This window comes from Battus philenor, unplaced genomic scaffold, assembly GCF_028537555.1.
Source record: "Battus philenor isolate CCGP_79_NKW_IND1 unplaced genomic scaffold, ilBatPhil1.0.hap1 SCAF_17, whole genome shotgun sequence".
NCBI classification, from domain to species: Eukaryota; Metazoa; Arthropoda; class Insecta; order Lepidoptera; family Papilionidae; genus Battus; species Battus philenor.
The window spans coordinates 7372973-7385932 of NW_027181679.1; the positions used below are offsets into that span (position 1 = coordinate 7372973).

The 12960-nt window shown below is 32.5% G+C and overlaps 1 protein-coding gene across 1 annotated transcript; it reads left to right on the plus strand.

Annotated features, from left to right (window-relative positions):
- The first annotated feature begins 2323 nt into the window (after positions 1–2323).
- On the plus strand, positions 2324–4194 carry LOC137919809 (protein G12-like). The gene is made up of 3 exons (XM_068763006.1): positions 2324–2597; positions 3600–3669; positions 3839–4194. The coding sequence occupies exons 1-3, from the start codon at positions 2349–2351 to the stop codon at positions 4141–4143; spliced, it is 624 nt and encodes a 207-aa protein (XP_068619107.1). The 5' UTR covers positions 2324–2348; the 3' UTR covers positions 4144–4194.
- The last annotated feature ends 8766 nt before the right edge of the window (positions 4195–12960 follow it).

The window sequence follows — 12960 nt, forward strand, 5'->3', positions numbered from 1 at the left end:
GTCTCAGATGCGAAAAATCATCGATATAAGAGCCCTCAGCGCATTCGTGCTCTGATAAATCAGCTACCGAAGTTTTATCTAATATTCGACTGTCTTGGAAACTCATTTTACAATTATTACACTTCTCAACGAATAAACAATTTTGAAGTATAAATAGTGGTTGTCGTCTGTTAATGCTTGAAGTTAGCTTGTTAAATGTAACTACCGACAAAGTAAAATACATTTACAGATTAAAAATGATGCGAATATAAATTACAACCGACGACATTATGTTATATAATATCACGTAACAGTTATAATGTTAAATAATCAAATTATACGTAATTTGTAAATTTTCATTCTCATTATGAAGGAAATTATTTCTAAATTGATTATGTGGAAATTAATAAAATAGTTTTATGATTCATCATGTTTGTTATACAACGTATTCTTTAAAAAAATCATACCCTCTAACAAATAATAATTCAGAATATTTTTATATAATATTTTGTTCCACAGTCTCACAAAAAACAATTGATTACATATTAAAATTAGTCTTACCCTCCTAGGCTATGTTATAGTTCTATATTTAATGATTTTGTTTATACTAAGAACAGAAAATTTGCAAGTAGAAACTTAAAGTTTAGTTCTGTGGTAGAGGACTGAGACTTGTGATTGTAGCTTGCGGGTTTGATTTCCGGAATATAATTTTGTACAATTCACACTTTGTGCATTAATTATATAGGATTGCCACTGCTCACAAACAAGTTGCCAGAGAATGGGCAGCAGCGTCCTCTACGTACTGTAATACCATACTGCGATCGCAAACCCGCCTGCCAAGCATAGCGATTAATGTGTATTCCTGCATAGATATCTTAGGGGGAGGCCTATTCCTTGAACTGGGCGTCTATGAATTGACGCGACGAATGGTGCAATTTTTTTTGTAGTTTTTATTTCTAGGTTCATCATCATGAGGTTTAGTTTTTAGCTTTCCAATTTGTGGCTGAGGTTAAACAGCACGTTTGTGTTTCAATATATTTAATTTAGTTCAAATATGTATTCAAAAGGAATGAAATACTTTTAGAGGGATATTACTTCGGAATCTTGACACAGAGTGTAAGTCAAAACTTACAAAAGTTTTTCGTTGGCTATACTCACAAGGTTGACCACATAAAGGTCGGCGCAATTGGGATTGGATGCCGCTTCCTACCGATCCTATTTGAAATTTACGGGTTAAGCCTATATCCATCAGAGGAATTTGTGCGGTTGAAATGATAATGAAGATGATTTAATTATCAGTTTATGCACATCTAAAGTGTATTACACTAAAGAATGAAAAGATTCAGTTCGTTATTATCAAGTTCACGGACCTTTCCGCTCTGTGAACTCAGTACCGATGAAGCTGTAAAAGCCTTAGGGCTAACAGCATTTACATCTTCAGAAACAACACATAGTTCGTTATGACGCACGTTCTTACAACAGATTTCCATTCTCCGTTCTTCAGCTTAGTCGAACGGAATCCCTTTAAGGTCTTATATCGATGTTGGGATAAGGAACGTGGGACGCATCATTTAAATTATGAAAATTGTCAAAAAGGTTGTGTTTTTAAATGGTACTAGAAAATAAGGTAGGCATTTGTAAGCGAAACGGAGCACTCATTACAGTGCGGTGCTACACCGAACTTTTAATGTAAAATCACCTTATCACCTTGACACACGAGGTGGCTCATTAAATGGTTACCGTGCCCTTAAATCGGGATATTATAACATTATTTTATTTCTATTTAGCAGCAGAAACAAATTTTGCATTAGCACATCTTTGAACGCATTCCAAGAAATATCTCACTATTAAGAACTCTTGCAAGAGATCTCCTATTGCCACTTCTACTTGTTAAACCGCTAGACTATAGCTTTTGTTGACTGTGGGTTTTCTCATTCCTTATTCGATCTTTAATAAACATTCTTTACGACTGAACTCCTTACGACCTTCACCTCTGCGGTTAGTTGCTGGTTTATCATGAGGTCTATAATCTACACTACTAAATTCTATAACTTTTATTTATAATAAATCTTGCATTTGATATGTTTCTAGAATTTTCTCTGAAATTTGGGATTTTTACACAATTCAGGCGAAAAAAAAATAATTTTCACCTGAAATATTGATGAATGATTATTTGGTAAAAAATGAAAGTACATGATGTAAATTTTCAATATGTCAAGAAAATGATAAAAATGTAACACATGATTTTTTTTGGCGCACAGCGACTAGTTCACGAGTGCATCTGTATCTTATCAAGATTGTTAGATACTGGATCACTATAAAAAGCATACGTTATTTACATTTTATTCAGAGCAAGTAAAGGATAAATAATGAAGGTCGCTATAATCCTTTTATCCATTGTTTCTCTGAGCTTCTCGGCTCCGCAGCCGAGGAAGATTTTCCACGAACATGCGGAAGACTTTTTGGAGCTTATCATGCAGGAGTCCAACGATGAAATCATGCAAATATTCGAAAGCTACCTCGAATTTGAAGAATTCACTAAGTCTCTAGACTACATGACCACATCCGATTTTAAGCAACTCGTGTACGAAATGGAATCGCTTCCTGAATTTAAAGCAGTAAGTGTCTTTTATAAATTACGTTATAAATTGGATACTTTCTTATATTGATTCACTGTATTAAAACATTATATCGAAGGTATCTTCGTCTCGAACTTCTATCAGCGTATCTGGCAGCGTCCTAAGCAAGAAATGTACACTGTATCAATGAAAGATTTGTTGTAACCGGTAGTTAAAAATAGGAAATTTGTTCTTTCGAAATTGAAATTATTAGGAATTATATCATACTCTTGTGGAATAATCATACGTCTTTATCGATCAGGCAATAGATAAAACGTGAAAACTACAATTTTTTATTGAAGTTATTATACAATATATAGTACTAATTTGTTTATTTGTCTAGTACTTATGTAAACACGTAGATATTCCGGGTTAATCATATGTGTAGCAACATCTGTTTAAAAAATTAATAGCTTTTGGTTAAAACACTAATATTTCTAGTAATACTGAAAAGTTTTACTAATAATCTTCATAACATTTTCTTTTTTATTTAACTGGACTGTAACTAGAAGAAGGTATTGTAAAGAATTATTAGAATATTTTGTTTAATTTTTAATAACGAATCATCCCTGAAGTTGTAATAACAAAACGTTGCCCGTAGTGTTGTTCATGTGTAATATAGCAGGTATTCCTACGATATTTTTAATACTACGAAGTACCAAAACGTACGTGTCCACACTAATAACATGATCGTCGTTTGAGATAGAAAATGATAAATTTTCTCCGGTAAAATTACCTGTTCCTAGAAAGTATATACATCCTAATACACAAAACGATAAATAATGTTAAATTCTGGACACTGTTTCAAAATTAAACATGGTTTTAATTTTTTTTGCTATCATGGCAACATAATTTCATTCATTTCATAACAGCCGCAAGACATCCACTGCCAGATATAGACCTTCCCCGCAGATTTATTATATAATCGGTTGGAAGCGTATCCCGTATCAAACTCTCTTTACAAGTCTACGTATTATTTTTTTACGAATTTTTGTTTTGCAGGTAGTCGACTTTTTGGAAAACGACAACATCGACATTTTGTACTTTATCGATCGTTTGAATGAAATCATAGGTATGGTATTATTTAAATGTAATATTACTTTTAAAAATTAATAATTACAGTAAAACATACAATTATTCCTATTTTGTTATATATTTTTTTTATAGTAAACTATTAACATTGGTATTATTTTCGGTGTATGATAAGTAGCTTGATTAAGCTTATTTATTTCTATTTTCAGAGGAAATTCAAGAAGTAAAGAGGACTCGCCAAGAAATTAGTGGCAAGGACATGACCGCTTACATAAACGATTGTATCGCAGTTTTCCCCAAAGACAAATTGGTAGCTCTGTTTGAAGAAAAAGTAGCGGAAGACGAAGAGTTCCGAGTTGCTATTGAGAATTTACAGAGCGATGAATGGGACCAGATATGGAACGCTCTCTGGGAAAATGAGACTTTCCTAGAGGAAGCTAACATCCTTCTCGAGAATGGAATTGATCTACAAGTCCTTCTTGTTGAACTGAAAGCAGTCTTCGGACAGTTCTAACTTATACGTTCATATGTAAATTATTAAAAGCAATAAATTATATTTTCCTCATCTTTGTGTTAAGTTTTTTTGTGGCAGTTGAAGTTGCAGTAACGTAGCGAGTAGAACAGATTGCCACTTTGGCTTTAAGGTTTTGCAGTGGAGGCCACGGACTGGAAAACGTGATAAGGTCGTCTAGATGCAGACCCCCTTCTACCTGGTCTTATTGGAAATTGGAGACCTATGTCCAGTTGTGGGCGTCTTACGGCTGAAATGATAATGATGTTAGTGGATTTGTCCTGACGATAGTAGTATTTTTCGGGAATTAAAATACTGTATTTCGTAGTCGTTATATTTGGGACACCGCAAACCTGGTTAAATAATTTCAATAATTTCGCAGATGGTTATATAATGAAATACATACAGCAAAACTTTATAACTAACTAATTTTAACCTAATCTATGTAGCTATAACTTTTTTAACAAAATAATTGTACCGTATTTCAAGTCAATAATTTAGTCTTCATACAATACGCGACAAAGTTTTATTTGCAGTTTAATGAGAACGCTGTTACTTTAAATAACAATACTATAAAGTTAATATAAATACAATTCTAAAGGTTTTATAAGGAATTGCAACGGAAAACTCAATCAGCGTAGCGATTTATACAGTATAAAACCAGGTAAGTTCTAATCAAACTTTCCCAATCCGCTCAAGTTTATCATGAAAAAGTTTATACACCTAAGCAGATGTTTTTCTTCAGATTGTGTTGTAAGGTGAAACCCTTTTAAGATTGTTATTATCTTTTACATTGCCTCATGAGTTCATTAAATGCATTGTTCCCATTGTTCCAATTTGATGTTTATGATACGTAATGTTGTTTTCTGATCTAATTTCTCTGATGATTCTTCTAACAAACAATCGCTCGGTTGATACGACGCCTAAACGTCGACCTGAGAAGTTGCAGGCATATTTTTAGTTCGTATTTTTAAACAATTTTACGATACCAACTGGAAGATGAGAAATGTGCTTGTAGTTTCATTTTTGCTGTATATCGGACTTACTTCAGGAAATATAGTTCCCACGAGCATTACGAAGGTGAGTGTTCTTAGATTGTACGCGTTTTAGAAATACTAAACGTAATATATTTTATAAAAATATTTAACGCCGTATAGTCCGTAACACCTTTGTTACAGTATCCTTCTATGTTTAAAAAAGGTTAAAGATTTATTTAATACTATTTAAATAATTCGAGCAAACCTCGTCATCATTTTTCCTGACATTTTTTTTCCTATACACAATTTGTAGACAAGCCATAGACATATATATTTTGCGTCCAGCTATTCAAGAAAACCTCAAAGAAGTTCTAGAGTATAATTGTTAAGATTACAGTCTGTGGTTACATCTGTAAATTAATTATTTGGATCCAAATAATTAATTTACACATCATAAGATGAACAGATTACGAACAATACCGCCCAAACAATAAAAACTGTCAACACCACGCTTAATATAAATGAGGAACTTTTTTCATTAGTTTCTATGTTTCGATGAATGATTAATAAATAATTGTTAAGTTCACGTGTCTTTGTATATAATATTAGAAGCATTTCGATACTGATATAATATAATATGTGCTTCTTATGTTATCAGAAGCACAATAATATCAACTTATTTCTAAATTTTAATTTGTTTTAAGATTGCCAGCAATAATAATGTTGTTAATAAAAATAGTTTATTTTATATGTTTTGCAATTACGGCTACAAAAGACTTAATATATGTATAAATTAATAATAGATTCTGTAACATCGAGTAATAATAATTCAATAGTGATATAAATCTTTTTTCTTTTCATTATATTTGTAGTAAGGAATGAAGACATTTTTTCCGTCCAGAATTTATTTTAATTTAGAAATTTTATATGCATAGTTATTTAAATGACCATCTACGATTTTTATTACAGCTTGCAAACGAACCATCCTCGAAGAAAACTTCCGATAAAATAAATTTAGATATGACCGATTGTTCAATTTCATTGAATTGCGACGGAAAAATTAAAACCACTATTAAATTAGATCTTGAAGACTACAGGAATACTATAAAAGATTCTGAAATATTGAGTCAAGGAGGAGAAAGTCCAAATAACATAAATGGCAGATCTTTTATTTTTATCCGTCAAAAATTTAAAAGTCCAATGCTTAATTTATTTCGTTCGCAAATGCTAAATCCTAATGACATTCCGCATGATTCAGTAAAATCGGTTATGGCAAATATAGACAATGATAAATTTGAAGAATTAAGTCGAAGGTTTTCAACCTTAAACATTGCGAGTCCGGGAAAAGATAACTTAGCTGTAGACAAAATGTCAACATCTGTTGATAAAAGTCAAGGTACATTACTGAGTCAATTATGTTATAGTAGATTAAAGTTAGAAAATGATGGGATGATAAATAAAATCAAGGACAAAATAAAAATACAAGACGTAGATAGAGTTGCAAATGAGCATCGCGAATATCTAGAATTATTGAAGCCGCCACTGTTGCATCAAAATTATAAAGAAGATGATGGAACATCGTCGTTGCAAGAGAATGAGTATCACATAGTTGAAGCATCAAGAGCACCGCCTTATCAGTCACCTTATTTGCGTAATCAAGATTCGTTTGCAAAGATTTCGCTAGATTTAAGGCAGAGTTTAGCTAAAAAGTATAATAAAGATAATCGTCCTTATAACCCTAAGTCTTTTTATTCCAAAAATGAAATGCCTATTCAACAGCATGAAGTGAACGAGGGTTCATATGTGGAGGATAATGTTGGTCAAAACCTTTTGATATTTACGAAAAATGAAGAAAATCCCGACGACTATAAAAACGGCCCGGATAAATATTTTAAAAACAACGTGGAAGGACAAATACGAGATAAAAAGAAACCACCTCATGTTAATCGAATTCATTATTGTCATGATTGCGTTTTGAAAAACGTTAACAACGAAGCGTATCAACGAAAACGAATTGAAGCAGATTGTAAATGTGGTCGGCATGTTTATTTAAAAGGACGATCGGAGTGGGAAGAGCAAGAGAAACAAGTGGGACCTTTTACAATTGTACCTACCGAGAAACAATTAATAACAGCTCGGCTAGGCAGCAAAGAGAACAGGGGAGACAAGGTCGCGATAGACATTGCAAGAAATCCACACTTGTACTAAATGTCTGTTTTGTATACATACATATAACTTTGTAATTGCAATCTACAAAAGATTTTATATGATTTTTCTTGTGTTCGTAACAATTGCAAGACAAATAAAGGCATTCTCTGGTTAGTAAGTTTTTCATTTAATATTTACGATATTAATGGGCTGTGTTTGTAATAAAGCAATATGAAAAAGTAGGTAGAAGCGTATGCAAAAATAACCTTCCAATGCCAGAGCGTAAGGCGTGCGATCACGATAAGGAGTCCTCAAAGCTATCGCATTTGAGATCGTTGCGCGCGCATTCCCCTTCTGACTACAGCGTTTGTTGCTCTGTGAAATGAAATGTAAACAGAGTGGAATGGCTACAGATGTCCAGATAGCCAATAGAGCTTCCAAAGAAATAAAGCCAGCTAGATGTGATTTTTTGGTTAAAACATGTAAAATTACTAAATTTGGCTGACAACACTGCTAATCGGAACTACTATTTTATTAATAATAGCATTAAGTTTACTAAATTATTTTTTAATGATAAAGGCACATCTAGTTTCTATAGCTCTATCGTTTTCTTAGCCATATTTGTTGAAGGAGATGACTTAGCTTGGACTCGGACATCGTTAGAAAATATTTGCGACTTCGAGAAGTCTATTTTCAATGTAACGATGGCGTTTGTTTGTGTTTGAGTTCGCTTATCATAATATTGTTTAGTAAATATTAACAACAGCCCAGTTTACCTTTATAGCAGATAGTGGTGACTATAAGCAATCGAGGATATTTTGTATATTGCTAGGTTTTGTTCAGTAAGCTAATTAAGACTTGTTTTATGAAAATATTAGAATAATTTTACCATATATGTCAAGCTGAAATCGGGGGACAAAGCATGCCCATTTTATAAGGGAATTATAAATATTATGACGAGAATTGTCGAAATTTTAGCCATTTTGAAAATTTATGAAATTTAAATATCATGTGATGTTCAGGGTTGTACATTTATTCACTTTTATGTTACTGTGAATAGCTCTTCTGTAAACGTCAGAAAAACCTTACACACTTCATTGTTGTGGCCTTAGAAAGAAATGTGCCCTTTTGGTCAAACTAAAAATGACAAACTTTAATTCACACATTTTTTAACAGTACAGAATTTTTTTTGTTAATTTTCTGTGATTAACCACTTTCTGCCTTATCACTCGAAGACGGGGTAAGTATATATTTAACACATCTGTAGTCTCCGGTAGGTCTTTGACATAGGGAATCACAGTGACTTGTGTTACAATTTTTTTTTTCTTTTGGAATGCGATAGGCCAATAAATTCTATCAGTATGAGTTCTGCCGGAACAGATAATATACAATAATAAATTTTGACAGTTGTAGTATTACGAATTTTAAAAAGCTTTTTCTTCCTGTAATGATATTACGTCATAACATAATTTATAATATCTGAAACTATGTATCGTAAGAAAAGGTGTATCATATATTAATCCCTTTAAAGCTTTTACACCTATAACTAACCACCCTGTTTATTAAAAATTATCATAGTGTGATATATAAAGAATAATTTATAATGTTTGGGTCAACTGATATAATATTTATAAGACATTAAGTCCGCCATAACACAATAAAAAAAAACAGTAAATGAATAAATAAATAATGAACTCAAGTCTATGAAAAGTGTTCAAGGAGTAGAGAGAACAAATAAAAAAAATTGTAATTGAAATTATCCCGGGAAGCGTTAAATCGTTACCCCTCTGTGGGAACAACGTTTGAACACTAAATGTAATAATTCACTTTTATAGCCAACATTTAAAAACCCACAATATATTTAATCATGTGTCTGATTAATGCCGAGATTCGTTTGTTTGGAAAAGACAAATCGGGTCATTTTCATTTAATGCGTAACTAACGCTCCGCCCCGGCTTTACATTGTTATTTTATTAATGCAATATAATATAATAATACGCAGTATTCAATATATAGACAAATAGCGAGTAGTGAAAATTATTCATTACATTAACATCACCATCTTTTCAGCCGTAGAATGTCCACAGCTGAACGTTTCTCCCGTAGATTATTTCTAACAAAACAGAATCGCGATCTCGCGTTTTACAACGACCTTGAAAAGGTCGACTGTCCGTCTTGTTAGTGGATGTCCTATGCTGCATTTGCCAGTCACTGCTCCCCACACCAAAATTTTAAGGCTCTTCACGCCATCTTAATATTCCAAGTCCACTGGGCTACGTTGTATTGAATGTATTACTTAATAAAATAAAATAATGTAGAAATTAATGTACAATTGAATAAAAGTTTTAAACCATATTGTTTATTTGTATAAATTTTAGCTGTATATACCTAACACAAAAGTTGTAAATAGTTTTAAAATGCTGTCGTGAATCGCAGCTGGGTGAAGAATCCGTATGAAATAGCTGCAATCCCTCTCCCTCTGCGTTCAGTAAATACGAAAAAAAATATATATAGTAAAGAAAACATTCTAGCCATACATATTAGAATTAAAAAATCTTGAATTATACCAATTAATAGAACTTTGGGCTTTTCATTCAGTAAGTTTGGTGTCGTAAATTACCACGAATACCACTGGGCCTTGGCCTTGGTGTATTAGGTGAAGTATCCCAAAATTTTTTTTTAAATTCCATCGTTTATCTGTTGAACTATATTTAAAATGTACCATTGCGTTTTAAATTTTAGTTTGCACGAGACCATAAACTAAATGTGTACCAAGAATCGTCGATATCAATAGGTTATTTGATTATGTTATACGTTGCTATTGCTTCACCTTATGTAGGTAAATGTAGCAACTACGTAGAAACGCTTAAAATTAAATTAGGCCACTGAAACAGTAGCTCCGCATATTGTAATTACTTCGTGCACAGTCCGAATTACTTCGTGAGGTTCTCACCTGTGACGCCATTTAGGATTGAAGCAGATTAAATTGTTGGCTGACTTGAGATAGGAGTATAGTTCGGGGTTTGACAAGTTTCGTTGCTTGACGTACCGAGCCTAACAATCTAAATTGCGGTTGAATTATATTTTAATACGATCTTACAGCAAAATATACTTTATTATTATTATAAGAGTGTAGAATAAAGGAAATCCTTAATTAAATTAAAGGATTTGCAATTTATAAGACTGTTTTTACTAATACTTAAATTAAGGTAAAGTAAACCAGTAATTTATCTAGCTATCTAGCCGCTATGGAGTTAAGTTTCTGGAGCAGAAACCACGAATCGGCAAGCGCGACGAATGACGTCCATCCAAAATAGTCACATAAAGTGGTCAAACGACCTTTTTGAGGTCAACGGTAGTGACTGGATACAAACCGCTTCTAATCGGATCTATTGTAAATTTATGAAGGAGCTCTTTGTACAGCTATGGACGTCAGGAAGCAAAGTAATGATGATGATGAAGATGCCATATTTTAAAAGAGTTAAACATTAAAAAAAATTATTATGAATTACAAAGAAATTAATTTTAATTACTATCCTTAATCGCTACTTTTTATGTCTTTTTACATTTAACATTTTATTGCTGGATAATAAAAGAGAGACATTCAACAAGGATTCTCCTTAACATATTAATGTTTAAAGTACTATTCGCTCGCAGAACATAATGGACGAGCGCTTCGTCTCTTGTTGAATTCTAGAGACGTCATCAGTGAAACAGGCAGATCCATCTGTATGCAATTAACGCATTCTATCCTAAAAATTATCATAATGAAAGTCATATAAGTTGATTACCAGTAAAGTAACTTTGAAGATATCTCATTTCGTCGGTGTGTATGTAAAATATCTAATAAACAACCATAAAGTAGCACTTAAAATTGCAACAAATATTTATACTTTCATGTTTAAATATTTCTAAAGGATTTGTAATGAATGTTTGTTCTAAATTAGTTAGCCTTACTCACTTAAAATAATGCTAATTTTGTAAATAATCCAGTGAAAAGATGTCAAAATTCTAATATCACTTCGACAGACGATACTAAAAAGATTCATCATCATCATAATCACTTTAGGTAAGAATTTATTATAAAGATTTATCACCGCCGTCACTTTAGGCAAGACTTTATTAATAAAATTAATAATCATCATTATTTCAGCTACAGAACGTTCACCGTCGGACATTTTCATCACCTGTAAATTTTGACGTGGAGAAGCGGCGACCCTTTAGGCCTTTCGACGACTTTAAATGACTTGTCTTTCCGCCTTGTAGGACCACTACAGACCCTGAAAACCCCAGTAGTCATCAGTTCAGCGGGCTATTTAGTCGACTCACTGTCACTTCAATTTGCTAATCCGCAGGGCTATGTCGTTTACTTTCATTCCTCTACGTAACTACTCGTCGGATTACAAGATTATATAAACTTTAAAACAGATCTATTTCTTATTGTGAATTGCTGATATCTTCCATAAGTTTGCCCCTTGAAGATAAAACAAAACGGAAAATTAATGAAATCTTATTGGAAATTTATTGCACTTACCGTTTACCGAGGCATTGAAAGTTATATCATTTTTATTTAAAAACGCTTCAAGCTAAAACAAGAGCGGCGAGTAGTTCTAGATATTGTGAACGAATTACGTGTTTCGAATTATTTATAGCTAGTATTTATAGCATCGTGATACCTGTCGTAAAGCAGAATTTCAGAGGAATTGTTTTATTTATTAAATCTGTTTTGCGAGTATTTAAATTTGCGAGTTTCCTTATATCAGAGAGGAGTTATTATATGCTTAGATCAATTCTTATGGTGTAATTATACATACGTGGAATTTACCAACGTTGTTTCAGATTTTAGACGCCCACACCAAGGCCTCTCCCATATATACTTCCCCAAAAGACATCTTTGGGGGATATACCATTCGCCAACAAATAATAAATCGACATGCTTAGCAGGTTCGTTGATGATCACTGTGTGGTACGCAGCGGACGCTGCTGCCCTCCTCTGGAATCTGGCATGTGAGCAGTGGCAATTCTACATAATTATATAAGATTGTGTCCTGGGAATCGAACCCAGGATCTATCACAAGTCTTGTTCCGTTACCACCGGGCTACCACAGCTTATGAATTTACCATAGCACTTAAATATAATATATAATGTGACACGGTATCGGCAAAAATTTAAGTATTACTATTTTAGATAATATTACCAGATTGCCCTAAATAATTGAACTATAAATATGAATGAAATTATTGTGTTTAATTATTTACCTTAGGAAACTAATGCCAGTATAACTAAGAAGTATTAGTTGTACTGTCGTAACATAAAGAATATTTTCATCATTTTTTTTATGGAGGTCGATTGGTTATATGTGTAAAACATTTAAAGGGGTAAATGTATACCTTATACACATTTAAAAGCAATGATTAATGGAGGGAACATCGTATCCAAAAGTAAATATTTTCCAAAATTATAAATAACGTAATAATAATAAAGTTGGAAGAGGCGTTTTAGAATTTGAATTACTACATATTAAAACTAATTATTGATTATTATCTGTCCCTGCAGACTTTTTACTAGAAGTTATTGGCCCGTCGTATTCCAATAGAAAACATAAAAATGAATATATTTTGTGGTATTACAGGGTGATCATTTTTACAAGACGATTGTAAATAAGTGTAAAAGCGTTAAAGTTTTAAGCAAAGT

Coding starts and splice junctions, on each gene's coding strand:
- LOC137919809 (XM_068763006.1), top strand. CDS start 2,349: ATGAAGGTCGCTATAATCCTTTTATCCATTGTTTCTCTGAGCTTCTCG. Junction 2,598..3,599: donor CGCTTCCTGAATTTAAAGCA/GTAAGTGTCTTT, acceptor TTTGTTTTGCAG/GTAGTCGACTTTTTGGAAAA. Junction 3,670..3,838: donor TCGTTTGAATGAAATCATAG/GTATGGTATTAT, acceptor TTCTATTTTCAG/AGGAAATTCAAGAAGTAAAG.